The following is a 26,309-nucleotide window of genomic DNA, read 5'->3' as shown; positions in this document are numbered from 1 at the left end:
ACGAATGTGCGGGCGATGTATGCGAACGACATTTACTTTCCCGTCGCAGCGATTTCATCATTCTTGTCTTCTCGCATTACTGGCTGTCCATGCTTCTTCTTCTCCGCGGGGCTGCTGCATCGGCACTGCTGAGGACCACCCCTGACATTCCCTTCCTCTGCTCGGTGCTGCAGGTCCGGTCTGCTCGGTTAGATCGCTTCCGGAACCGGCCCTTTTCCACGTCGGCCCGCCTTTGCAAGAGGAACAAGAAGAAAAGTCTGTGGCAGCAGCAGCTTCTGGAAGGAGAAGGACTAACAACCATGGACGGCGACATGGAGCAAATCCTCGCCCCTTTGAGGCTAGCGGTCAAAGAACAGGTAACGCGTTCGTTTATATGTGCAATAAAGTATCTCTTTCGCTACGCGGCAGCTGAGCCCGGTTAATGAATGGGGCTTTGCCTGCTAGCTTCATGCTAACGCTGGCTAGCAGTCATGTCTGCGCCCTTTTTGCCACGTTTCAGCTGCGGCCACTGCTGGGGATTTTAAACGGGGTGTGGTCCAAAGAATGGGGAAGTCAATACTTGTTTTTATTACAAAATAGATTGTCCATGAAGTAAATGGACTGCTTATATAGCGCTTTAACTACACCATATGGTGTAGTCTCCAACTCAGCTTGGTTGATCCCTTTTTGATTGAACTTTTTTTTCTTTTGCAGAATCAAAACATGCACACTGCCTTTTTGATTTATGTTTGTTGTAATAAATCAGTCACTTGTAATTTAAGTTCATAACATAACCAGCTTGTCATTGAATTTGATTGTAGATAATGTTCAAATTTGGCCCAATTGTCAGTATTTGTGCACCCATTTGATCAGATGTCCCCTGTCTGTTTTTCAGGGGGATCTGGTGCGTCAAATGAAGCAGAACGGTGCTCCCGATGTGGACGTTACCAAAGCGGTGGCCGAACTCAAAGCAAGGAAGCGGAATTTGGAGGCCAAGGTACGACAATTGAACACGCCGCAATTTGGCAGAGGATTCAGTTATCAAACGTGTGACTGCAGGAGCTGGCATTGCAACCCAAAGATGACATTGTGGACAGGACAAAGATGGAGGACACCCTGAAGAGGCGTTTCTTCTACGACCAGGCCTTTGCCATCTATGGCGGTAAGTCAAATCTTTGTGTTTTTGTTTTAATTGGGTGGCTGTGCTTTGACAGACGTGGTTCACCGTGTGATGCATCTCAGGCGTGAGCGGCCTTTATGACTTCGGGCCGGTGGGCTGCGCCTTGAAGAACAACATCCTGCAGGTGTGGAGGCAGCACTTCATCCAGGAGGAGCAGATCCTGGAGATCGACTGCACCATGCTCACCCCCGAGCCCGTCCTCAAGTGAGCCGCGCATATTCTCTTTGTGGTTTTTGCCGCCTGGTGGTTCCGAGAGTCGTCTCCAAAGTGCCGCACCGTGGGTTATTTTTGACAGGCGTACGCCGACTCTGCAATTTCATGCACGGGAGCCGTCATTATCGCAGACTTCCATAGCCCGGTTGCAGATACATTCCGTGCAAGTGTGTATGAAACGCCACAACACCTGGAGACGTATTCACCATTTTTGTTTGCGTCTACAGGACATCGGGACATGTAGAGAAGTTTGCTGACTACATGGTGAAAGATGTCAAGAATGGCGAGTGCTTCAGGGCCGACCATCTCCTTAAAGGTGCGACCTCAACTTCATATATATTTATTTAGATACAAGCTAACAGTAAGCATTTGTTTATGAATTAGTTAGCTTAATGCTAACAAACAATGCAAGACTCCATTAAAAGGCTAATAAAATTAGCATGCTTTTTAAAATTCACTGCTATAAATGTCAAAAATTCATTTTAACGTTCAATTAGTTTTTCCACTTTTGTTAACAAGAGTATGAAAACTTAGAATCATTTTTTATTGTACATTAATAACCGATATAAAATTTGTGATTGATCGTGAGTTAACTATTGAAGTCATGCAATTAATTACAATTAAAAAATTTAATCGCCTGACGTGATTTAAAAAAAATGCTAACATTTTGGGGTTGTCGGGCGATTAATTTTTTGTGTGTAATTAATCACATAAATTCACTAGTTAACTCACAATTAATCACATTTTGTATCTGTTTTAAATGTACAATAAAAAAATCTAGGTTTTTGTGTTATAAATAAAATAAAAAATTCTAGGTATTCGTACTCTTGTTAACAGAAGTGGAAAAACATGTTAAACGAATACAAATAGTTAAAATGAATATTTGACGTCTATAGCCGTCAATGGCAATGAACGAGTCAATCATTTGTGAAAAACGACTAATATTACTGCAGCTTACCGAGTCTTTTCGTTGTGATTTCTGTATAAATTTTGCAGCGCATCTCCAGAAGATGATGGCCGACAAGAAATGTACCGCGGAGAAGAAGGCCGAAATGGAGGACGTCATCACGCAGGTCCGACTGGAACCTTCCGGAAGGGGTCAACTTTGGACGAGATGATTAAACGTTGTATTCTGCAGATGGACAACAACACCCAGCAAGAGCTGACCGACCTTTTCGTCAAGTACAACGTCAAGTCCCCCATCACAGGAAATGACCTCACACCTCCCATCTCCTTCAACCTCATGTTCCAGACCTCTATCGGACCGGGAGGGAACATGCCAGGGTACGACTAAAAAGGGAAAAACAACAACAACAATGGTGATTAATGGTTGTGTTGATTTTTCAGCTATCTGAGGCCTGAAACTGCTCAGGGAATCTTCCTCAACTTCAAGCGACTTTTGGAGTTCAACCAGGGAAAACTCCCCTTCGCTGCTGCTCAGATCGGAAACTCGTTCAGGAATGAGATCTCGCCTCGCTCCGGACTCATCCGCGTCAGGTGAGGGGGGGGGGCGGTTCGCATTTCTCGCCATAGATACTTCCACATTTTTTAAACAACCATGTTTGTACCTTCTTCAAAAGAGAGTTCACCATGGCTGAGATCGAGCACTTTGTGGACCCCAGCGAGAAAGTCCACCCCAAGTTCTCAAACGTGGCCGACCTGGAAATCCTGTTGTACTCCTCCAAGGCTCAGACCAGCGGCCAGTCTGCGCACATCGTGAGGCTCGGAGATGCTGTGGAGCAGGTTGGGCGGATTAACTTGCCGTTTGTCCCATTGGTGCCGCGAGGCGGGAGATCGTGATTTTTCTTCATTCCGAATCTTTCTTTATTGAGCAGTAACATGAGATGAGTTCGGGCTGAAATTCAATAACAATTTCAACGATCACACTCCACAATTACAAAATCAGTATAATCGGCAAAAAAGGGATTATTAACTCATTTGCTCCCAAAAACTTATAAATACGTTCTATTTTAAATGTTTTAAGTGTCCCAAAGACGTATTTATAATTGTTTTAGTTTTTTATGCTAGGGCATACAGAAGGCTTTGATGCAGCCTCTCAACTGCAAAGAACAATTGAAGAAATTGTAGTTATTACAAAAACGGCCAGCAGGTGGCAGCAGAGTATACGAGATCAACCAGGACCATGTTGGGAAAAAAACTAAATTACTCTATTACTTACAAATAGATTTATGAATAATGATGAAACTTAGCTATATTCTAATGCTAATTGCTGCAAAATGGAAACTGATACAAATTTTTAAAAAAAATGTCCTGATGAAAGAAAAGATTAATCTTTCTTTTGGTAGGTTCCATACTTTTATAGCATTAGAACACAATATTCTGTGGGCTTTGCAAAATCAGTTCAAATCCAGTAAAACAGCCGGGAGCGAAGGGGGTTGCTTCATTGAAAATGAATGAGTTAATATTTTCTTCATAATCGAGCAGCCCTAAGATGAGATGTTAGCATTAATGTCAAGGATGCAACTTTATATTCCTCTTTCTTGTCTTGCAGGGTGTGATCAATAACTCCGTCCTGGGGTATTTCATCGGTAGGATCTACCTCTACCTCACTAAAGTCGGAATAGCCAAAGATAAGCTTCGCTTCCGCCAGCACATGGACAACGAGATGGCCCACTACGCCTGCGACTGCTGGGACGCCGAAACCAAAACCTCATACGTACGTCTCCGCGCAAGCTCATCAATTCCACAAACCCGCATACGCTTATCGCTGCTTTTTTTTAAATTTATTTATTTTTTGTCCCCGGCAGGGTTGGATCGAGATCGTGGGCTGCGCCGACCGCTCCTGCTTCGATCTGAAATGCCACGCCCAAGCCACCAAGGTGCCGCTGGTTGCCGAGAAGCCGCTTAAAGAACCCATATCCTTCAAAACCCGCCTTTGCATGTGCTCTCCCTCGCCTCGCCTCGCGTCGCGTCGCGTCTTTGGGCAGGCTCCTTAACGCCGCCGCACAAAGTTGTGAACGTGGTCCAGTTCGAGCCCAACAAAGGAGTCATCGGCAAGGCTTACAAGAAGGACGCCAAGATCGCCATGGAGTATTTGGCCGCGTGCGACGAATGCTCCATCGCCGAGAAGGAGCAGCTCCTCAACGAGACCGGGTGCGTTGCAAGAAGCAAAAAAACTCCCGAGAGTTGTCGGTCTTTGAACTGTTTGGAACCCCCGCAGGGAGTTCACCATCGAGGTGGAGGGAAAGACGTTCAAACTGACCAAAGACATGTTGGCCGTCAAGCGCTTCCAGAAGACGCTACACGGTGAGATGTCGTCTCGCGTGGCACACGCGGAAGCCAGCCAGCCAGCTAAAAGTTGTTCTTTTTTTTTTTTCGCAGTGGAGGAAGTCGTCCCGAACGTCATTGAGCCGTCGTTCGGGATCGGCAGGGTCATGTACACCATCTTTGAGCACACCTTCCACGTCAGAGAGGGTGACGAGCAAAGGACGGTGAGTACGACCAGCGTTGCACACGACGCATGCATGTAATACATTTGTTTAACTAAATGACGCTTACATGAATCATTTCAAAACAATTTGGCCTCATTTGCATATGCTCGTTAACGTAATCGGGCCGCTTCCCCCAACAGTTCTTCAGTTTCCCTGCAACCGTCGCTCCATACAAGTGCTCTGTTCTGCCTCTGAGTCAAAACCAGGAATTTGTGCCCTTCGTTAAAGAGCTCTGTAAGTATTGCTTTTCAGAATATTAAAAAATATATTTTATTTTATTTTTTTATTTTAAATGTGTAGATACACTACCTACTACTTTGGCCCACCTTGTCAATCAGCAGGGTTCAGGAATTGAATAATTTTTTTTTTTTTATATATCTTAAATAAATTTGTCATAATGTAACGCATAATGACATTCAACAACAACAACAATTTGCGAATTTCTAATTATTATTTTTTTCTTCTGTTGAAGTAAACAAATATTAAATAACAAAAAAAAAACTTATCGTGTATCCCTAATATCTAAAATGATTTTTTTTATTCAGAATAAACTTTTTAAATTAACTGGATGATTAATCTGTTATCTGATTTTTTTTTTTTTTTTTTTTTTTTTTATTCTGCCCAATATCGGAATTGGCTTCCGCCTCAAAAAAATGTTATCCAATCTCAAAATAAATTAACTATCTTCAAATCATGACAATAGAACCAACAAAACAATTATGCTTTCAGTTGTTTGGACAACATTTGAATTAAAAAGTCTTGAATTGAACTTGCCTTAAGTTGTAGGAACCCCGAACTGAAAAAAAACCTCACGACTTTTTCCTTGTCTCTCCTCTCCAGCCGAAGCCATGACCAGAAACGGCGTTTCCTACAAGGTGGACGACTCGGCGGGGTCCATCGGGAGGCGCTACGCCCGGACGGATGAAATCGGCGTGGCGTTCGGCATCACCATCGACTTCGACACCGTCAACAAGACGCCGCACACCGCCACCCTGAGGGACAGAGACTCGATGAGGCAGATCCGAGCCGAGGTACAGTAAAACTCTTCAGACTGGTTGATGCTACTTACTAGCTGTGCTACATCTAAAAATCCAGTAGGGGGCAGTAGAGAGAATTGTCTATTTCAGTGACAGGAAATATCCATTTAAATTTTTTTTAGTCATTTATATGAAATGTTAAAAATGATGACAATTGTTCTCAGGTGAGCGAGCTGCCCGTGATCATTCGGGATCTGGCCAACGGTACTCTGACCTGGGCGGAAGTGGAGACCAAGTATCCCATCTTTGAAGGACAGGAGACCAGCAAGAGGGACGCGGTGGAGGAGTGAAATCGTCCTTTCTCTCTTCTGCCTGCAGGGGAGAAAACAAAACAAAATCCGCCAGACTTTTGTTGCATTTGCATCACCAGAAGAACATCACGATGAAGCTCGTACTGATCACGTCCACAAGGAGGCGCTGCATTTCAACTACCACTACGTCCTATGGGTTTTTAAAAGGGATATAAACTGGCTTCTTGGTTGCTTGGTCAGAAGGAAAGACCGCCTCGTCCGCTTTTCAGGCCGACCGGATTGAGATATTTAACACTCAATAAAAAACAGCCAGCACTTACTGGACATGTGCATACCAATTGCAAGGTTGTCTCATTTGCATTTGCTCATTTCGTTTGGTTCTCTCATGCAAACTGGTTGAGATTCAAACCCAGAACCATAGACTTGTAAGGCAGGCATGATAAACACTCTGCTCACCCAGTCTGTCCACTATAACTATTAAATACAGTTTAAAAAGTTGTGTTTTTTTTCAAATGCTTTACATTATATGTTCTATGCAGCCCCGCTAAGCTAAACACAGTATTATTATAATATTGCATTTGTGGAACACGAGTGAAGTAGCAAACTCCACCCATTTATCTCCATCTCAGGGGGGGGACCATTTTGTCACGTGTGAAAATGACATCACAGTGCCTGGTGGATTTTGCTGCTTAACTCATATTCCAAACACAATAATAATCAGAATATTGTGTTTAGAGTAGTGAGGCCTCATTGAACGTATTATTGTACCATTTTTGGGTTGACGTCATCTTTAAATAAAATAAATGTTTTATAATAGTTAGTTTAGGGGTACAACGATTCGTGGAAAGTATATAGGGCTGGGTAGCGGGAGGGGCCTTCAGCAGGTCACATTCTTTAAAATAAATAAATAAACTCGCCTTTTTGTAAAGCGGAGTTGTGCAGTTGAGTTTGGATGATGCAACCCAAAGCCTTGGTTTCAGACATCACTAGCAGCCCCGAGGCAGGGTGAACCCACTACAGGCTCCTCCTGCTGGGCTGGGCCGGGGTAGGGAAAAGGGAGCGTGGAGGAGAAAACATCCGCACAGCTGGTTGCTGGTAGCGGGGGGGGAAATACACACTCACAAGGGTCTCCGTCTGCGCTCTTCGACGTGGCAACATGGAACAAGCTTTGGCACCTTTGCGGGAGGCTGTGCGGGAACAGGTGAGTTAGTTGGGGCGGGAGGGAACAAGTAGCCATTTTGTTGATTTTGGCGCCAGTACTCTTTTTATTTATTTTTACTTTGAAATCTTTATTGACAACTTCGACATTAACGCTGAAGTTAAACGCCAGCTTCAAAATTTCGAGTTGAAATTATTCTCAGCTAAAAAAAAACAAAAAAACAAAACTTAAAATTATTGTACTTTAACTTTTCGCTGGTGATACGTGATATCTTTAAATAATATTTGGGGGGGGGGGGGGGGTACTTACATCCCTATTGAGCTATTACGAACCCCTCACACAGCTCCCACCCTTCTACTCTTTTTACACTACACTTTTCTTTGGGGGAAAAAAGCTACATTAAAAACCCCTTGAAACAGTTTTTAAATTATATATATATATAAACATGCTACGTCTCCTTTTACACAATAACAATGGATACCGTGTTCAGGGCGACTTGGTGGCCAAGCTGAAGGAGCAAGGAGCCCCCGAGCTAGTGGTGAACCAGGCCGTCACAGAACTGAAAGTCCGCAAGAGGACTCTGGAAATGAAGGTACAACTACTACTTCTTTGCTCTACCTCAGTTAGCTTTCACTTTTGCTCCCTGTTTGTCAAAGCGGATGTTCTTGTTACAGTAATAATGAAACTAAAAGGAAACTTGTTGACTTCCAGGAGTTGTCCTTGCAACCCAAAGATGATGTTGTCGACAGGGTGAAGATGGACGACACATTAAAGAGGAGGTTCTTCTACGATCAGTCTTTTGCTATATATGGAGGTAAGGTAAAATAATTTTAGAGTAAGAGCCCCCCCCCAAAAATTCTTGAAGGGCAGAACCTACCATTTATGATATATGTTTTATTGAGAATGATCAGCGGGTTTCCTCTATTTTTTTTCTTGGCACATTTTACATATTCAAATTTAAATTTGAGACTAACATAACTCACGGTTCACATATTCTCCGATTTTTTTTCTTCAATATTTTTTTATATATTTTTTAAATATTTTTGTTATTTCTCCCATTTATTTTTCATGGAAAACATATATAATGAATTTTTATCAGTGTTTATCGGGATTTTTGGGACTGATCACCAATCAGCAAGTAAAACTATATTTTTTTTAAATCACTGATCTGATCAAAGATGGAGCAATATGTATATTTAAATAGGTGATCAATGACACCATTGATGGATCAGCGAAGTAAGACATCACAAAATGTGCTTAAAATGCAAAATGTCAGCCGATCTGATCATCTAGATCGGACGTAAAGCCTAATGTGGACATATATTAAATGCAAGGATGGGCGACAGGCTGCCCTCTTGTGGCTGTTTTATGACAAGGAACTAGAAATTCGAAATTAAAAGAAAAGAAAATTGCCATTAATTTCATGACATTTAAAGGGAAAAAAATGCTACATTGGGATATTTAGGTCTTTCTTACTGTCAAAGTGGTATTGAACATCCCTAATAAAAATTATAATTTTTTGGTTTTCAGGTGTGGCCGGTCTTTATGACTTTGGACCGGTGGGCTGCGCCCTGAAGAACAACATCCTGCAGGTGTGGAGGCAGCACTTCATCCAGGAGGAGCAGATCCTGGAGATCGACTGCACCATGCTCACCCCCGAGCCCGTCCTCAAGTGAGCGCACCAAAAAAACAAAAAAAAAACACTAAAGTATATAATGTCTAATTTTTTTTATTTTTTTTTCAATCAGGACGTCGGGCCACGTGGATAAATTCGCTGATTACATGGTGAAGGACGCCAAGACGGGAGAATGCTTCCGTGCTGACCACCTCCTCAAAGGTGATCACGATGTCTTTTTTTTTTGTGTGTGTGCGCGCGCAATTTTGCGATTTTTTAAACTAACACCCGACGACAGGTTATTACCTGCCCGTCATGTCACACATCTTGAGTACGGGTGGGGCTGGAATTTATTTGCGTGCCGAGAAGGTATCTCGTCTTTCTGGTGCGCCTGATCACTTAAATATTGTTGCATTCAGGGACATTGTGTAAATCAAAGCTTCATCATTTGGTGTCATTTGCACTTGTTAGGCTTGTCGAGTCAGTGTCACGTTGGGGAACACGATGCAACTTGAAACTTCCACCTCCTCCTGCCAAAATCTGAGAAACGCATCAAGTCATAGTTCTCGAGTCATTAAAACTTGAGCTTCATTCCTTTTGAGCTTTAGGAACATTATGCAAAAATCTGATAATCAATGTAAGAAGCAATATCTGTAATTATAATCACTAACTTCATTATTATAACGACGGCGTGTATTTAAAAATGTATCCCCAGCCCACTTGAAGAAAGTGATGTCCAACGAGCCGTGCTCCCCTGAGAAAGTGGCGCAGATGGAGGACGTGATCACTCAGGTAGGATTGCCGTGATGATGTCATATCCTGTCCCGTGTCAAAATCATGTCACCGGCGCTTATCTTTACGTTTGCGTGCCAGATGGACAACTACACGCAGCAGGAGTTGGGCCATCTGTTTGTCAAGTACAACGTCAAGTCTCCCTCCACAGGAAATGACCTCACACCTCCCATCTCATTCAACCTCATGTTCAAGACCTCCATCGGGCCAGGAGGGAACACCCCCGGGTACTACTACTATTTCTTCTATTACTTTTATAAATACTACTACTATAACTGCTTCTACTATTACTGCTACAATCGCTACGTATTACTTAGTGTACTACTACCACCCCTACTATGACTATTATTGCTATTACCTTGATGGCTATTACTACTAACTACACCTACTGTGCTGGGAGTGAATGAGTTAATACTGTCATTACTAATACTTCCTGTACTTGCTAATGACACAACTTACTATTGTTAATTTTAGATGTAGTCATGTCAAGTTGCGTATTCGAGATGGCCGTGCAATTTTGTGGCCTTCCACTTACCGCGTGGCCGCTTGCACGTTTTGACTTTTTCAGCTACCTGAGGCCAGAAACGGCTCAGGGAATGTTCCTCAACTTCAAGCGACTTTTGGAGTTCAACCAGGGAAAACTCCCCTTCGGCGCCGCTCAGATCGGAAACTCCTTCCGGAACGAGATCTCGCCCCGCTCCGGGCTCATCCGCGTCAGGTTCGAAGATTGAACGCGCTCCATTTTTGCATCAAAGGATTAAACTGTACCTTTCCATTGCAGAGAGTTCACCATGGCTGAGATCGAGCACTTTGTGGACCCCAACGAGAAGATCCACCCCAAGTTCTCCAACGTGGCCGACCTGGATATCCTGTTGTACTCCTCCAAGGCTCAGACCAGCGGCCGGTCGGCGCAGGTCACGAGGCTCGGAGATGCTGTGGAGCAGGTAGCAAAAAATGTCATTTCTACTATTACGTAACAAGCAGCGTTCAAATACAGTCGCAATTTCCATCATGCAGGGCATCATCAACAACTCGGTGCTGGGCTACTTCATCGGCAGGATCTACCTGTACCTGCTCAAAGTGGGTCTCAGCAAAGACAAAGTGCGCTTCCGCCAGCACATGGAGAACGAGATGGCTCACTACGCCTGCGACTGCTGGGACGCCGAGTCCAAAACCTCCTACGTAAGTCGTTAGGATTTCAACCAGAACGAGCGCTTTTTTCATGGCGCGGCGTTTTTCCTTCAGGGTTGGATCGAGATCGTCGGGTGCGCCGACCGCTCGTGCTACGACCTCTCGTGTCACTCGCGAGCTACCAAGGTGCCTCTCGTGGCGGAGAAGCCCCTCAAAGAGCCCATATCCTAACATGCCTTTCGTTCACCACTTCCTTCATTTCCTGTCTTTCATGATTGGACAAACTGATTAATCCAGGTGTGCCTGACCATTGTCGTCATGGTTACTGAGCTCAGGCACACCTGGATTAATCAGCTTTCCAATCATGAAAGACAGGAAATGGATTAGTGCAAAGAGCCCATTTAGGCAAAAGGGGGCGCTTATTGGTTCAACAAATTGATGAAAATATGCTATTTGTTGGGCAGGATCATGTGTTAATTCCTTAACGTGTGGACACAAGGTGGTCAATGTAGTGAAGTTTGAGCCCAACAGGGGCGCCATCGGGGCGGCGTACAAAAAAGACGCCAAGCTGATATTCGAGTACCTGGACGCCTGCGACGAATGCTTCATCGGCGACCAGGAGAAGCGTCTCAAACAAAGCGGGTAATTGGGAGTACTACACACTGTCCAGTTTGTGGATTGTGTAAATAAAAAGTCTACACACCCTCATTCAAATTCCAGGTTTGTGTGTGGGGGGATCATATAATTAATTTAATTAATTAATTTTAATTAATAAAATATTAATTATTAAGTAATAATTATTATTAACTCATTCACTGCCATTGACGGCTATAGACGTAAAAAAAAATCCATTAGTTTCACATTTTTTTCCACTTTTGTATGAAAACCTAGAAAAAAAATTATTGTATGTTTAGAATAGATATAAAATTTGTGATTAATCGTGAGTTAACTAGTGAAGTCATGTGATTAAATACAATTAAAAAGTTTACTCGCCTGATGCCCGTAATTTAAATCTAATCTAAATTAGGGGAGTCAGACAATTACATTTTTTAAATTGTAATTAATCGCATTACTTCAATAGTTAACACACGATTAATCACAAATTTTATATCTGTTCTAAATGTACAATTAAAAAAAACCTCTAGGTCTTCATATTCTTGTTAACAAAAGTGGAAAAAATCTTAAACTAATAGAAAAAGTATTAATATTGATTTTTTTTACGTCAATGGCAGTGAACGAGTTAAATTATTATTAAATAAATAAAATTAATATCACATAAACCTGGCATTGAAACGGGTGTGTAGACTTTTTATACCCACTAAGTATCGTTTGTCTTGTGCAGAGAGTTCAGCGTGTCAACGGAGGGCAAAACGTTCAAGCTTTCCAAAGACATGGTCGCCGTCAAGAGATTTCAGAAAACGTTACATGGTAAAAAAGTCAAATCAAATAATGAAATGGCGATTGTGATTTCACGTCGCAGCATCTCACTCTCAATCCTCGTTTGCCCGCAGTTGAGGAGATCGTCCCCAACGTCATCGAGCCGTCCTTCGGCATCGGCAGAATCATGTACTCCATCTTTGAGCACTGCTTCCACACACGGGAAGGAGACGAACAGAGGACGGTGAGAAATTCAAGCTTTTTTGGGGGGGGGGGGGGGGGGGTGGGGCGGGGGGGGGGTCTTTTAATCAGTCTTCATTGATCGATTGTTTGGATTCAATATGATGGATTTGCTTTGCAGTATTTCAGTTTTCCCGCCACCGTGTCCCCGTACAAATGTTGCATCCTTCCTCTGAGCCAAAACCAAGAGTTCACTCCTTTTGTCCAACAACTATGTGAGTTCACACAACCCTCCATACATACATAAAATGTGCGAGTAGTTTTCACAAGTTAGAAATCTTTTATATTTAATAACAAAAATGTCAATTCAAAAGTGAATTACTTAACAGTTTAATAAAATAGATTATATAATGAAGAAGCAAGACTTGACCTACAATACTGAGAAATTCCATCAAATTAGTTGGGTTGTCTTCATTTAAAGAAATTAATAATCACCATTTCAGAATTTTCTATATGAAATGAAATATTAAAAAAATGTTTTGATTAGAAAATATTTTATTATATTATTGTATTAAGTAAATTCATCTCAAAAAATAATTTTCATGACATCTTAAATAAAATAAAGCCGATATTATATAATGTAAGAACACAAATTGAACTAAAATATCCACAAATGTTACCTAAGATAACAAATAAATAACAATAACAACAAATAACACCGACGGGTTAAAATAAGAAAAAAATTAAGTTATATTATTGAAAATATTTTATTAGATTATTGTATTAAGTAAATTCATCTTAAAAACAAATTTACATGAAATTTTAAATAAAAAAACGCGGTTTTTATATAATGCAAGAACACAAATTTACCTAAAATCACATAAAATAAGAACAAAATTAAAATATGATTGTATTAAGTAAATTCATCTTAAAAACAAATTTACATGAAATTTTAAATAAAATAAAGCTGAGATTATAATATAATGTAAGAACACAAATTGAGCTACAATATCCCAAAATTTTACCTAAAAAAGTCACACATTAAGTGTGTCAATTAAGACAATAGTAAATACGTTTTTGTTTTGTTATTTACTTAAGATTTTAGGTCAATTCTTGATCTTACATGTCCCAAAATGTTAGACAAGAAATTCCATAAAATTAAAATGGGTTCAAGAAGTTATATAAGTAAATTCCTTTTGTTTTTGTTTTTTAACTGTACATACTTGTACAATAACCTAACCTAAAATATAACTATGTTGAAAATGCAAAATGTTATGATGCAGGTCCAACAGTCACTTTAGTGACCCCAAGTGGCAGTAAAGGTACACTGCATTTAAGCCTCTTGTTGCGTTCGTTTCTTAATAATGTTCACGGGTCAATGTGACCTGCTCTAAAATGTAATCATCAAAAAATATCACATTGCAATGTTTTTAATATTTAAAAAAATGAAAATGACACAATGGAGGCCTGCAGACTAATCCTTTTTTTTTTTTTTTGGTCCTAGAATTTCCAAACCCGTAACGTAACATGAAAGTTAAAATCTGCTAACCTCACACCCTCCAATCCATTGTTTTGCTTTTTGTCCTCACCAGCCGAGGCGTTGACCCGGAAGGGCGTGTCCCACAAGGTGGACGACTCGTCGGGATCCATCGGGAGGCGCTACGCCCGCTCCGACGAGATCGGCGTGGCGTTCGGCGTCACCGTCGACTTCGACACGGTCAACAAGACGCCGCACACCGCCACCTTGAGGGACCGGGACACGATGAGGCAAATCCGCGTCGAGGTACGCCTTGCAACAACATAAATGCGATCGCTGCGTCAATATTGTCGTGCCTGTTGTGCTCATAACGAACCTGATGGCGGTGCAGGTGGACGCCTTGCCTGGGGTGATTTGGTCGCTGGCCAACGGTGTCTCCACGTGGCCTCAGCTGGAGGTCCAGTACCCCATCTTTGAAGGACAGGAGACCAGCAAGAAGGAGTGACCTGCAGCCAGGAGCCATAACGTTATCGTTGAAAGGGATAGAAGACAAATGAAAGGACCTGTACATTTTCCGTGTGCAGGTTCGAGTCCCATGTGGCACATTATTCATTACACAAGGACTTCACAATTCCCAAAATGGACGTGCAACACCTCACATTCACCCTTCTTCTAATAAATGATTTATGGTTCTTTTTCCCACTTGTGTCCTATATTTGTGTTGTGTATCTATTTTTGCCGTATTGTGTGTTGTTGTGTAGCGCCCATGTGCGGTATGCTAAGCGTGGACATGGCTCAAAATTGCAAAGGGCTTATGCTCCCAAAACAGCTGTGGCCATTAGGAAATGGAAAATAGCATAGGCGCCATTTTATTTCATTGTTTATTTAAAAACTAACATCCAATTTGAGTCATATTTTAAACATTTATTTTTACAAACATCAAAATAATTAAAAATGTTTTGAAAGGTCACGCACTTAATAGTAATAATTTATATTATAGGTAAGTAGTTTATTTAATAGTATAATGTAAGGCAATGTAATAATAAATGACAACAAAACATTGACATCATGCAATATGTGTGCTTTATTTAATGAGTAAAATTGATTTTGAAACTAAAATAAAAACACAGATGAAGATGATAGTCAAGGCAGACAAAACAAAAATGTCTGAAATATAAAAAAAATAACATTTATATCTATAGAAATATTTTAAAAATATATATTCATTAATTTCATTAAAAAATATTTTGAGTATGGTGATATTACAAACAACAATAATATAAATACTAGTATTTTTGCTGTAATTTTTTTGTATCATTTTAATATTTTAACTTTTTAAAATGTATTTATGAAAATACACACTTGATGCCTATAGAAGTGGCCAAGGGCCAAAAGTCAGATAATTTATGTAACAATATTTTTATTTGCATTATGTTAATGACAATGTATTCATTATTTAAGGTTTCGTTTTATTTTGGGAAAAACAGACTCGTGGATAATATTTTGGTATTTTTAAATTAGAAATTGAAATAAATTTTAATTAATAAGAAATAACCAAATAATAAATTAATTAATAAAATATAATACAATTTTAAATTAAATTAAAAATACCTCAGTACAGTTTTTCGAACAATGCATTTGCATTCATCTTCAAGATTGTTTATTATTAAACTTTTATTTCAGATTTTTTTTAAACATTTATATGCTCCTAAATTTAAGCACAGTAATGTTCCAACTGTACATTATTTGGCAGCCAAAAAGTGTCCCCTGGAGGGATGGGGGTGGGGGGGGGGGGGGTCAATCAGGCCGGCCCACCCCTTGTGCCCCGCCCCCTTTTGTCAGCAAAAGTAGAAATACAGCAAGTCACCTTTTCAACTGCTGGCAGCTCCCCTCTCAGGGAGTCCGAGGGACCTGCAGCACCCCCCCCACTACAAAAAAAATATATTGTCAGCTCATTTGAATATTTATTATAATTTGGGACATCTTGTTGAAGCAACTTCTGCTGAGTTCAAGGTCAGTACGACAACAGGTGTTTGTGGAGGACAAAGTAAAGTGCATGAGCGTGTTGCTATTTAGAGGCATGCGCATGTGACTCAAACACTTGTATTCGCTCTCAACAGACTTTTTAATTTTTTTTAATAAGCAGATTTTAATTGTCTTAAAAGTCAAGCATCTCAATTGCAAAATTGTTGTTGAAGTGTGCTTTAAAAAAAATAAAAAATGGCTCAGCAGCTGTACTTTGTTGACGTCTAACGAGTGCCAATGCCACTTGTATTCTCTTGATTAGCAGTGCAGATAAAAAACAAATTGACTATTTATTTATTTATTTATTTTTAAATTAAATCTTGGTGAGGAGATGAAGCAAAGGAGAGAGTAGTCTCAACAGATTTGAAAGAAAATTATGGTTAAATAAATGAGTACATGTATAGATATATATTAGGTGCACCTGCATAAATCCATGACAAGAGTTCTATCAAAAACATCAGCCATTTCACACAAGATATTTCAAACTTTTGATTGAGGTACAATTAAAATGATACTCTATATTTTTCATGGCTGTTCATTTACAGTGGCATACACCTAAGCCGAATCACATTGGGGGGTGTTCCTAATATTTAGTTTAGCCTGCTAAGCATCATGAGGGTCAAAATATTATTATTATTAAATATGATCAGAAATGGTAGATTTCCAATAGAACTCTTGTATAGTACTAGTTGCTTGTTTCTACTAGGGAAGAGCGCGTACACCACCTGTAGCTGTATTCGGAGGGGGCGTGGCCTAAAACGGAAGTGGGCATGATCTGACCCGGGAGTGGGTGTGGTTTGAGTGAAAATGAGTGGATCTTACATCGATTCGGTAGTAATCCCCCCCCCATTTCACATTTAAAATAAAGTGTAGAATTTTTGTTTATTTGAAAATTATTGCCGAAACAGACTAATTGAGATTCAAATCAGTGCTTTTGATCACAAAAGAACAATTTTTTCGAACACGTTTTTTTTTTTTTAAGAAACTCTGTATGTATGTGTATGAATAAATATTTACTGAACAGATTCAGTGTTTTTGATCAAAATAATAAAGCAACTACTTCTACTGCGTGTGCACTACATGGCAACACTTTGTTATACACTATGGACAAAAGTATTGGGACACCTGTTCTTCCGCAGCAAACCCATTCAAGCGTGTCTATACGACGCACCAGGAAACGGGCGTGTCTTGATGCTTTTGAGAACAAGTAGTGGTTAAACGCCATTTCATGGCGTTAAGTCGGGTGACACTTGCGCAGGTAAAACCGGTTTTTAAATGTTTAAAGAGGCTTGTGTGTTCAGGAGTGTGTGTGCGTGCCGCCATGGCGGTCAAAGCGGCTCTTCCCAAATACGAGCTGTACTTCTACAACGCCGTGCTGGCCTCGGCCCTGCTCTGGTCCACCTGCTGGGTCTTTGACGCGTCCTCGTGTGAGTATGACGGGACGTACAGCATGCGAGCATTTGTGTATCCAATTTCTTTATATTCGATTTGATTTCAGCAAACACAAACAGAAAAGCATTCAAGTCCAGCGTGAAGCCAGGATGGTATTACTTTGGCAGGAAAATGGTAAACCATGGCTTTGCAGTCCCTTCAAGAAACATAATTCATACCTTTTTAATTTGGATTTTTTTTTTGGTCCTTCCAGGACACGGCGGACTCCGAGTGGGCCATGTGGATTTGGACCTTCCGGGCTCACATCATCTTCGCTCTGTCTGGACACGTGCTGTTCGCCAAGCTCGGCTCCATGCTGGCTCCTCAGGTGCTTCTAAATAAGATGGCGAATGGTTAGCGTTTAGCGGTGAGCATCAGATGACACCTTTTTTTATTGTTGTTCTACAGTACAGGTCCCTTGTGTACATGACGTACGGGATGCTGGCGGTGTGGACCAGCATGGGTTGGACCTACGTCACCCTCATCTTATCCCACTGCATTTTGCTCTACAGCATCTCTTTGGTTAAGATGCGTTGGCTGTGTTTCGTCACCGGGTTTTGTACGCTGGCAACATTCAAGTGTGAGCCCTTCCTGTCCTGGCAGGTGTGTTAAAGGAGTTCAGATTCAGGCTTCACAAGGAAATGCATTTGGTTGCTTGCACGTGGCCTCGAGTGGCTGTAAGGTTGTGCTTGGTCACAGGAGCACTTCCTGTTGTGTTAAGGTTTCTTTTAGGAATGCTTATGGGACCTCAAGGAAAAATATTGGGTAGCTTTAACAGAAGTCCCTGAATGGCAGGTATAGGTTGAGGAATACAAAAGAAGACACTATTAGCCATAAAATATATTTTTGAGAGAGAAAATGGTGAACAAAAACAGTATCAAAGCCGTAATCTTTGAAAATATTCTTTCCTTTTTTTAGATTTTTATTTTATTTTATTTTATTAGATTGACGTAATTTTTTAGTCAAATTTTTTGGGGAAAAATCATAATCTTTAAGAATTCTAAGAGAATTGTCACAGTTTCTGAGAAAAAGTCGTAACACTATGAAAGTCACATTTTTTTGAGAAGTCAATTCCGGATGTGATTTTATGATAATTTTTTGGGGTGGAGAAAATAAAACAAATTTACAAGATTAAAATACATTTTTTAAACATATTAATTTCAGAAAATTCGGATATGGGCAAAAAAATAATCCCATGGAAAAAACTTTTTTTTTTATGAACAAAAAAGATCATGCTAAAAGATATAAGTTCAAAGAAAAAAAATCTAGTGAATTTCAGAAGTCGCAAAGTTATGAGGTTTAAGATATATTTAAAAAAAATTATATATATATATATATATATATATATATATATATATAATATTTAATAAATTATCTTCAGAAGTGGCGCGCAAGAATAAAGCGAAAAAGGTCACAAATGTAAGGGGGAAAAAACAATCGTACAACAAAGTTCTATAACAAAAAAAGTCAGAAAACTATGAATAAAGTTGAAAATTGAAATAAAGAAGAAGTGATTTCGTAATCTTACGAGCACTGGAATGTTATGCATTCCGTCATGATAAACATGTCGACCTCATTTTGTGTTTTGACTAATCAAACTTGAGTCAGGTCTGTCTGTTATAGTAGAACCTTGGAATTGGCAAACCAAAATGGCCGACTTTCTGTTCAATTTTAAACTGGTGTTGAGGGCCAATTTCTTTTTCTTTTTTTTTTTTCTTTTCTTGAGGGCCAATTTCTATTAACTTTCTGGGGGGGGCTATTTTCTAGGCCGGCTTCATGGCGGGCGACTTCGACCTGCGCCACGTTCTCTTCTACGGCGGCTGCGGCTTCACCATCATGCGCTGCATCAGCTTCGCCTTGGAGAACTGCGAGCGCAAGGACGGCAACTACAGCATCCTCGAGCTGCTCAAGTACAACTTCTACCTGCCCTTCTTCTACTTCGGGCCCATCATGACCTTTGACAAGTTCTACGTACAGGTTGGTTTCAAAAGCGGCGACGGGTGTAACCCGAGTCTACTGAGCTGCAACCTTGTCGGTTTGTCACACCTTCCAATAAAGCACACGCACGGCTATTTATGACTCAGCGCGGCTCACCAGATGCATAATAGTGTATACTCTCACTGGCCATAACATTAGGTACACCCGCTCACGTGAATGACATGAAAAACGTAGTTAAAATTGTAAAATAAATTTAGGCTCGTCGTACTATTATGAGGTCTATTTTTTTTTTTTTTTTTTTTTTAAGTACTTAGGATTTTTTCAAGGTTAAAATGTATTATTACCATATTGAACTTAAAATAAAATATATATTTTCACAAGTGAATTTCAGTATTTGCATTATGAAAATGTAAATTTGTTAATGAGATAAAGTTTGTTTTTAAAAGAAAAAAATGTTTTCTATTAAAAAAAATGAAATTTGATTTAAAAGTGCATTTTTTTAAAGGATACATATTTTTTTAAGAGAAAAATTGTTAGCATTCTACAGAGAAAATAAATAAAATAAAAAGAACATAATGAAACAAAAGTCTTATTACCCCCCAAAATTTGTCAGAATAATTTTTTAAAAACATTTTTTTAAGAAAAACTGTCAAATTTGAGTAATAAGCATTAGTTTTAAAATATTTTTTTAAGAAATTGAATTGACATTTTTATGACTCATTTCACAAGACATATTTCTTAAAGAAGTCACTTTCTTAAAAGTAGTATTTTTTAAAGTAAATAAATAAAGTCCTCATAAACCTTTCAATTAAAAAAATAAGGAAAAAGGGGGAAAAAAACTTGAGCAAAAATGTAATAATGCAAAATTTAAATAGGGCCATATCATATTTAAGTCAATTTAATAAGCCGGTCATTTAATAAATAAAGTAAAAATAATAAATTTGGATTTTTTGCAAAATAAAAAATAAAATCTTACAAGAGTAAAATCATATTTATGTTTTTTGATCCATAGTCGTGATCTTATAAGTTACAAAAAAAAGAGACAAAAAGTCACAATGAAGTTCGTTTTTGCTCCAGTAACTTTGTGTGTGCTGCCCCCTACAGGCCAATAAGTCAGACTTGAGCAGGAAGGAGCGGGAGATGTGGAACATCAACAAGCAAGCCATCACCCACCTGACCGTCATCCTCACCGTGGACGTCCTCTTCCACTTCCTGTACGTCCTCACCATCCCCGGCGACTTGAAGCTGCTCAGGCACCTCTCCGACTGGGCCCTGGGTCGGTCTATACTAAAAAAAATATACAAATTAAAAAAGAAAAAGAAAAAGAAGAATATTCCTATTTCGAATTAGCTGTGGAATGTGTTTGTTTGCAGTTGGCGTGGCTTACTTCAATCTGCTCTACGACTGGGTGAAAGCCGCCGTCATGTTTGGCGTCATCAACACTGTGTCCAGGTTGGACCACCTGGACCCGCCCAAGCCGCCCAAATGCATCACGACGCTCTACGTCTTTGCTGAAACGTGAGTTCCGGGACTTGGCAAACACATTTTCCTCCGCGCCAGACTCTTTGTTGATCACGCTGCTTCATCCGCTTTCTCAGACACTTTGACCGAGGGATCAACGACTGGTTGTGCAAGTGAGTGGCTCCACACAGCACCACGAACCAAGCGCCCTAAAAAAATGGATGTCCGGGTTCTGATCCTGTTGTGGTTTTCCTGACAAAAGATACGTGTACAATCGCTTGGGCGGCAAACACGACGATGTGCTGGCGGAGCTTCTGGCCACGGTGTGCACCTACGCCGTCACCGTCCTGTGGCTGGGACCGTGCAAGGTGGTTCTGGTCTGGGCCTTCTTCAACTGCTTCGGCCTCAACTGCGAGCTGTGGGCCGCCAAGCTCTTCTCCATGGAGCCCTTCACATCTTTCGAGGTTTGCGAGTTTGTTTTGTGGCGGCGAATCATTGCAACTTGAGTCGACTTGGGTCACTGTTTTGCCTTGAGGAAAGCTAAAAGACATGAGACATGATCTGGACTTGACTTGAGACAAGCCTCGGCCATCTTTTTTGGAGACCGTATTGAACGGCCAGTGACCAGTACCTGCTCCCCATTCATACTTGAGACGTTACACAAATATGTAACATGACAATTTCACAAAGGGGTGTACTCACTTTTGTTGCCAGTGGTTTAGCCAATAATATGATCTGACTTGACTTGGGACTTGCTTGAGACTTTATCCCATCACTAGATTTCTTTTTTGTTTCTTTTGTTTCTTTCAAGAATGCGATGTCAGAGGCAATGTCCCGCCGCATCCGAGCCGCCGTCTGTATCTTCAACTTCTGGAGTATCGTGCTGTACAACACCCTGATTCTCAACAGTTTGGACTTCGCCAAGTTGGTTGCCAAACGTCTCTTGCTCAAAGGTGAGCTCTTAGACCGGATTTAAAGTTCACAGTTCAAGTGACACGATTGACTTGTCGCGTTTGGTCAGGTTTCCCGATTACCACCATAGTCGTCATGTTCGTGACCTACTGCCTGATTCAAGCGATTAAGGAGCGGGAGAGGAGACAAGCCCTCATCGATGACCCCGATCCGAGTCCTCCCGCGACGTTGGACGGAACACCGGCTGGAGCACCGACCGCCCCTCCGGCGGACTCCACAACTCCCGCCACAGCCGCAGCGCAACCCGTTGCTGATCCCAGCAAGCAAAAAGCAGAGTAGATGATGAATGAGTCATAAGCTTGCATACGGTTTCTGACTTGAGTGACATTTTCTGAAACGTCTGTCATGAAAACAAATAAATGAAGTACAATTAGGTAAAGGTCTTGTTTTTTTGGGGGGTTTTGGGGGGTCAAATTACGTTATACTTTTACAAAATGAAAGAAGAAGGTGTAATATCACACAAATCAAAGATGGATCCAGAACAAAAAAAAAGTTGTAATACTACGAAAATAAAGTCACGTCATGCCATGTCACAGAACTATCAAATAGTTTGGAGGACAGCCTACTTGGTATCGTCTATTTCAGGGCAATGAAGCCATGTGTCAGCTGGCTGAGAGCGGGGAGTGAGTGGGATGTAACTTAGGGGGGGGGAGCTGGGGTGGGTTTTAGGGGGGCGAGCGCATGTCATGTTCCAGAATGAAGCCCATTGCCGGCTATAAATAGTTTGCCAGTTGGAGCTCAGTTGAAAGGTGGGGACAGCTGAGGGAGTAACAAGGCCTTCAGTTGGCGACCGACTCTTCCTCGGTAAGGAACGAACCCGTTGGATTCGAAGACCCCCGAAAGGATCTTCACTTGTCCCTCCCCGGCCAGGAAGAATGGCTCTACCAGTGAACCCCATGGATGAGCCCCGGGTGTACCAGCAGACGCTTCTCCAGGACGGCCTGTACGAACTTCTGGAGAACGACAAGCTCGTGGACTGCGTTCTGAAAATCAAGGACAAGGAGTTCCCGTGCCACCGCTTGGTCCTGTGCGCCTGCAGTTCATACTTCCGCGCTCTTTTTCTGTCCGACCTGGATGAGAGCAAAAAACGCGAGGTGGTTCTTGAGGATGTGGAGCCGGGTGTCATGGGGCTGATACTCAAGTACTTGTACACCTCCAGGATCAACGTGTCAGAGCAGAACGTCCAGGATATCTTCGCCGTGGCCAACATGTACCAGATCCCGTCCATTTTCACGGTCTGCGTATCCTTCCTTCAAAAGCGTCTGAGCCTCAGCAACTGCCTGGCGGTCTTCAGACTAGGCTTGATGCTGGACTGCCCCAGGCTGGCCGTCTCGGCACGGAACTTCGCCTGTGAGCGCTTCCGGCTCATCTCCAGGGACGAGGACTTCCTCCAGCTGCAGCCAGGTGAGTTGGCCGCCATCCTGGCCAACGACAACCTGGACGTGGACTCCGAGGAAATCGTGTTTGAGGCTTTGATGGACTGGGTGGCGCGAGACTTAGCGGAACGGGAGAAGGACCTGCCCGGTTTGCTGGACTGCATTCGCTTGCGTCTGATAGGCGAGGATTACTTGAGGGACAAAGTTGAGAAGAACAAACTCATCTCGAAAAATCCAGAATTGCAAAAGAAGCTTCAGTTGGTCAGGGACGCTCAGGCGGGGAAAATGCCCGAAGTGAAGTCCACTACCAAGAAGAAGAAGGAAGACGGCGCAGCAAAGAACGAGGAGGACGAGGAACAAGAGGAGAATCTTCTTCCGAGTATCCTGAACGACAACATGCGCTTTGGGATGTTCGTTCGCGAGCTGATCCTGATGGTCAGTGACGTCGGGGCGGTGGCCTACGACCCGATGGGGAACGACTGCTACATGGCGTCAGCCTCCACGCAGGTTCCCAAGAACCATGTCAGCCTGGTTACCAAAGAGAACCAGATCTTCGTGGCAGGGGGGTTATTTATCGACGAGCAGAACAAGGAGGATCCGCTTTGCTCTTACTTCTTACAGGTGAGTTCACACATTTGGCTGGCGTAAAGATGCCTTCACGTTGGGTGCACACTTACTGATGATTGACAAGAATTTGAGCATTTTTTCCCTTCCTTGCGATCAGTCAGCAAAGACTAAATCATCAGATGTCTTGCAAAAGATTATCCTGTGGGGTGGGTTCCTCCTGACCGGAAATAAAAAAAACGTTCAATATTCAATATTTCTGATCCCGAGAGATACAGACTCCTTTATGTGGTAAAGGAAGATTTGTGATTGTCTCTTAGTATGAGTTGGGTCAAAAATAACCCAAAATAGGTTGAAAAGGGACTGACTCAACTTTTTGGGCTTTAATTAACAACCAAAGCAAACCAATTATATGGGCTGTTATGTTGGTTATTTGACCCAACTTTGTGGGTCAATTGAATAGCCCAAAAAGTTGGGTCAAATAACCAACATTACCCATATAATTGGTTTGCTTTGTGGGTTATTTAATTTGACCTAACTTTTTGGCTTAAATAATTTAAAAAATTGGGTACATTTTTTATTCAGTTCAATTGGGTTATTAAATTCACCAAAAAAGTTGGGTCAAATGAATACCCCCACAAAACAACAACTCGCAATAATTGGGTTGCTTCGTGGGTTATTAATTTAATTTGACCCAACTTTTGGGGTTAAATTAATCTTTTTCTAATTTAACTTTTTGGGTTAAATAACTCAGTTTTTAGTTTTGGCCCAATTCAATTGGGTTATTCAATTAAGTTTATGTATGTATGTTACAACCCATAAAACAACCCCCCAAAAAATAGTTTACTCTGTGGCTTATTAATTTAATTTGACCCAAATTTTGGGGTCAAATAACTCAAAAAGTTGGGCCAGTCCAGTCCATTCTTAACCCAATTTGGGTTCATATTTAACCCAACTGTTTTTAGAGTGCAACTAGCCAGGATGTGAAGAAAAATGAGTAAAAATACAACAAAAAATCTAACTTTGTAATATTACAACTTCAGTATGACCCCGTCAACGCCGACTGGCTGGGTATGCCGCCGCTGCCGTCTCCCCGCTTTCTGTTCGGGCTTGGTGAGGCCGAGAACTCCATCTTCGTCATGGGAGGGAAGGAAGTGAAGGACCAGGAGAAAATGCTGGACTCAGTTATGGTCTACGACAGACAGTAAATGCCTCGTCTTCAGGAAAGCGGAGTGTGTCAATTGACACGAGTGAATTCATGTGGTCTTCTTGTTCGTAGATCTTTCAAATGGGGCGAGTCAGACCCGCTTCCATACGCGGTCTACGGGCATGCAACTGTTTCGTCCAATGATAGGGTTTACGTGATTGGAGGAAAAGGAGAAGACAAGTGAGTATGCGGGGGAGTCGTCGGTTTGTTACGATACACGCATAATTGGACCGATCCCTATAAAAAAAACGTTTTTTCTTTGAAATGTTAACTTTGTCCTTGGAAAAACAAATATTTGCCCCCTTTTTTAACGTAAAAAGGAACTGCTTGAGCAAGATCTACGCATACGACGCCAGGAAGTTCGAATGGAAGGAGCTGGCTCCCATGAAGACCGCACGCTCGTTATTCGGCGCGACCATTCACAAGAACAAAATCTACGTGGCAGCCGGAGTCACCGACACGGGTCTGACCGATTCTGTGGAGGTTTATGACATCGCCACCAATAAGTGAGTTCCTCAGATAAAAAAAAGTGAAGGACTGAAGGTCTATTTATTTAGGACTAAAGTACTAAAGGCCTTCTTTATGATTAATCCACAGGTGGTCCGACTTTCAGACGTTCCCCCAAGAACGCAGTTCCTTGAATTTGGTGTCTCTGGGCGGGTTGCTTTTCGCCGTGGGAGGTTTCGCCATGATGCCGCTGGAGGACAGCGAGGACATCATTCCCAAAGAGATGAATGACATCTGGAGGTGGGTCGCATTTTACAATTTAGAGGAAAAAGCTCTATTATTCAAAAAAAAAAAATAATATATATATATATATATATATATTTTGAGGTTTAAAAAAATATATATATATATTTTGAGAAATTAAGTCGGATTTTTGTGACGGAAATGTTTCCCCCTAAAATTAAAAAAGTTGAAAATAAGTCACTTTATCAAGGAAATTATAATGTAAAAATAATAACTTGATAATTTCTGTATTGTATATGTAAACACTTTAAAAATGGAGAGCCACATTTTAATCTAATACTTTTTTTGGTGCTCTTATTCAGGTATAACGAGGCGGAGAACAAATGGAACGGGATCCTGAGAGATATTCAGTATGCCTCGGGGGCAACTATTTCGGGGGTCCGACTCAACACACTGCGACTCACCAAGATGTAAAAAAATTAATTAAAAAATTTAAATATTTCATGCCAATGTCATCCAAAGATCCCAAGATTTTGTGTATCATAAAAATAGCCTTCTCGGAACTATTTTCAACAAGTTGGAAACATGGAATTGTCCAAAATGTTTTGTCTATTTGAAGTAAGGCGTTTATTATTGTATATTTTTCAGATTTTCAATTACTCAAATATGTAGTTCACTTTGTTTGACCGCCCCCTTCATATGTTTTTATTATGTGTCTTAATCTGCAACCACATTTGTTTTTCCCACTGCACTGCTTCAAATAAAATGTAAACCAATGACACTTCAAACTCCTATGATTAAA

The 26,309-nt window shown here is 41.1% G+C and overlaps 4 protein-coding genes, 1 long non-coding RNA gene and 1 other non-coding gene across 6 annotated transcripts; 5 read left to right on the top strand and 1 right to left on the bottom strand.

Annotated features, from left to right (window-relative positions):
* Nucleotides 1–14: 14 nt before the first annotated feature.
* On the top strand, nt 15–6,444 carry LOC147155807 (glycine--tRNA ligase-like). Its single transcript, XM_086065753.1, has 17 exons — nt 15–356; nt 875–976; nt 1,039–1,141; nt 1,222–1,363; nt 1,600–1,688; nt 2,369–2,445; nt 2,511–2,656; nt 2,720–2,869; nt 2,953–3,115; nt 3,885–4,049; nt 4,141–4,249; nt 4,342–4,486; nt 4,554–4,639; nt 4,715–4,824; nt 4,965–5,058; nt 5,665–5,855; nt 6,026–6,444. Exons 1-17 carry the CDS (start codon nt 90–92, stop codon nt 6,149–6,151), a joined length of 2,265 nt encoding a protein of 754 aa, XP_085921879.1. The 5' UTR covers nt 15–89; the 3' UTR covers nt 6,152–6,444.
* On the bottom strand, nt 32–5,255 carry LOC147155808 (uncharacterized). The gene is made up of 2 exons (XR_015091993.1): nt 2,331–5,255; nt 32–1,467 (listed from the first exon to the last, which is right to left on the bottom strand). It is a non-coding gene; the product is annotated as an uncharacterized LOC147155808 (long non-coding RNA).
* Nucleotides 1,398–1,532, top strand: LOC147155809 (small nucleolar RNA SNORA84). The gene has a single exon (XR_015092242.1). It is a non-coding gene; the product is annotated as a small nucleolar RNA SNORA84 (small nucleolar RNA).
* A 705-nt stretch (nt 6,445–7,149) lies between the features above and the next one.
* On the top strand, nt 7,150–14,545 carry LOC147155806 (glycine--tRNA ligase-like). The gene is made up of 17 exons (XM_086065754.1): nt 7,150–7,313; nt 7,762–7,863; nt 7,983–8,085; nt 8,802–8,943; nt 9,020–9,108; nt 9,602–9,678; nt 9,760–9,905; nt 10,247–10,396; nt 10,460–10,622; nt 10,696–10,860; nt 10,924–11,032; nt 11,307–11,451; nt 12,152–12,237; nt 12,321–12,430; nt 12,548–12,641; nt 13,959–14,149; nt 14,235–14,545. The coding sequence occupies exons 1-17, from the start codon at nt 7,269–7,271 to the stop codon at nt 14,346–14,348; spliced, it is 2,031 nt and encodes a 676-aa protein (XP_085921880.1). The 5' UTR covers nt 7,150–7,268; the 3' UTR covers nt 14,349–14,545.
* A 1,145-nt stretch (nt 14,546–15,690) lies between these two features.
* On the top strand, nt 15,691–22,043 carry hhatlb (hedgehog acyltransferase like, b). The gene is made up of 12 exons (XM_086066160.1): nt 15,691–15,856; nt 17,170–17,295; nt 17,367–17,434; nt 17,514–17,627; nt 17,708–17,902; nt 19,067–19,276; nt 20,342–20,513; nt 20,611–20,755; nt 20,836–20,871; nt 20,961–21,162; nt 21,510–21,651; nt 21,720–22,043. The coding sequence occupies exons 2-12, from the start codon at nt 17,190–17,192 to the stop codon at nt 21,947–21,949; spliced, it is 1,620 nt and encodes a 539-aa protein (XP_085922286.1). The 5' UTR covers nt 15,691–15,856; nt 17,170–17,189; the 3' UTR covers nt 21,950–22,043.
* A 372-nt stretch (nt 22,044–22,415) lies between these two features.
* Nucleotides 22,416–26,304, top strand: klhl40b (kelch-like family member 40b). Its single transcript, XM_086065819.1, has 6 exons — nt 22,416–23,667; nt 24,654–24,814; nt 24,890–24,997; nt 25,138–25,323; nt 25,415–25,564; nt 25,870–26,304. Exons 1-6 carry the CDS (start codon nt 22,546–22,548, stop codon nt 25,979–25,981), a joined length of 1,839 nt encoding a protein of 612 aa, XP_085921945.1. The 5' UTR covers nt 22,416–22,545; the 3' UTR covers nt 25,982–26,304.
* The last annotated feature ends 5 nt before the right edge of the window (nt 26,305–26,309 follow it).

The sequence above is a fragment of the Leptonotus elevatus genome, chromosome 21 (assembly GCF_054856555.1).
Source record: "Leptonotus elevatus isolate MCC_2025b chromosome 21, RoL_Lele_1.0, whole genome shotgun sequence".
Taxonomy (NCBI): Eukaryota; Metazoa; Chordata; class Actinopteri; order Syngnathiformes; family Syngnathidae; genus Leptonotus; species Leptonotus elevatus.
This window is presented reverse-complemented; position numbering and strand designations above follow the sequence as displayed.

What these genes read in the sequence shown, in the direction of transcription:
- LOC147155806 (XM_086065754.1), top strand. Translation starts at nt 7,269, where the DNA reads ATGGAACAAGCTTTGGCACCTTTGCGGGAGGCTGTGCGGGAACAG. An exon ending in AAGCGTCTCAAACAAAGCGG is followed by an intron (nt 11,452 to 12,151) that starts GTAATTGGGAGT and finishes TGTCTTGTGCAG; the next exon opens with AGAGTTCAGCGTGTCAACGG. An exon ending in ATTTCAGAAAACGTTACATG is followed by an intron (nt 12,238 to 12,320) that starts GTAAAAAAGTCA and finishes GTTTGCCCGCAG; the next exon opens with TTGAGGAGATCGTCCCCAAC.
- klhl40b (XM_086065819.1), top strand. Translation starts at nt 22,546, where the DNA reads ATGGCTCTACCAGTGAACCCCATGGATGAGCCCCGGGTGTACCAGCAG. An exon ending in GTTATGGTCTACGACAGACA is followed by an intron (nt 24,815 to 24,889) that starts GTAAATGCCTCG and finishes TCTTGTTCGTAG; the next exon opens with ATCTTTCAAATGGGGCGAGT. An exon ending in GGAGGAAAAGGAGAAGACAA is followed by an intron (nt 24,998 to 25,137) that starts GTGAGTATGCGG and finishes TAACGTAAAAAG; the next exon opens with GAACTGCTTGAGCAAGATCT.
- LOC147155807 (XM_086065753.1), top strand. Translation starts at nt 90, where the DNA reads ATGCTTCTTCTTCTCCGCGGGGCTGCTGCATCGGCACTGCTGAGGACC. An exon ending in TCCGGACTCATCCGCGTCAG is followed by an intron (nt 2,870 to 2,952) that starts GTGAGGGGGGGG and finishes CTTCTTCAAAAG; the next exon opens with AGAGTTCACCATGGCTGAGA. An exon ending in GAAGCCGCTTAAAGAACCCA is followed by an intron (nt 4,250 to 4,341) that starts TATCCTTCAAAA and finishes CGCCGCCGCACA; the next exon opens with AAGTTGTGAACGTGGTCCAG.
- hhatlb (XM_086066160.1), top strand. Translation starts at nt 17,190, where the DNA reads ATGGCGGTCAAAGCGGCTCTTCCCAAATACGAGCTGTACTTCTACAAC. An exon ending in AGCCCTTCCTGTCCTGGCAG is followed by an intron (nt 17,903 to 19,066) that starts GTGTGTTAAAGG and finishes GCTATTTTCTAG; the next exon opens with GCCGGCTTCATGGCGGGCGA. An exon ending in CAAACGTCTCTTGCTCAAAG is followed by an intron (nt 21,652 to 21,719) that starts GTGAGCTCTTAG and finishes GCGTTTGGTCAG; the next exon opens with GTTTCCCGATTACCACCATA.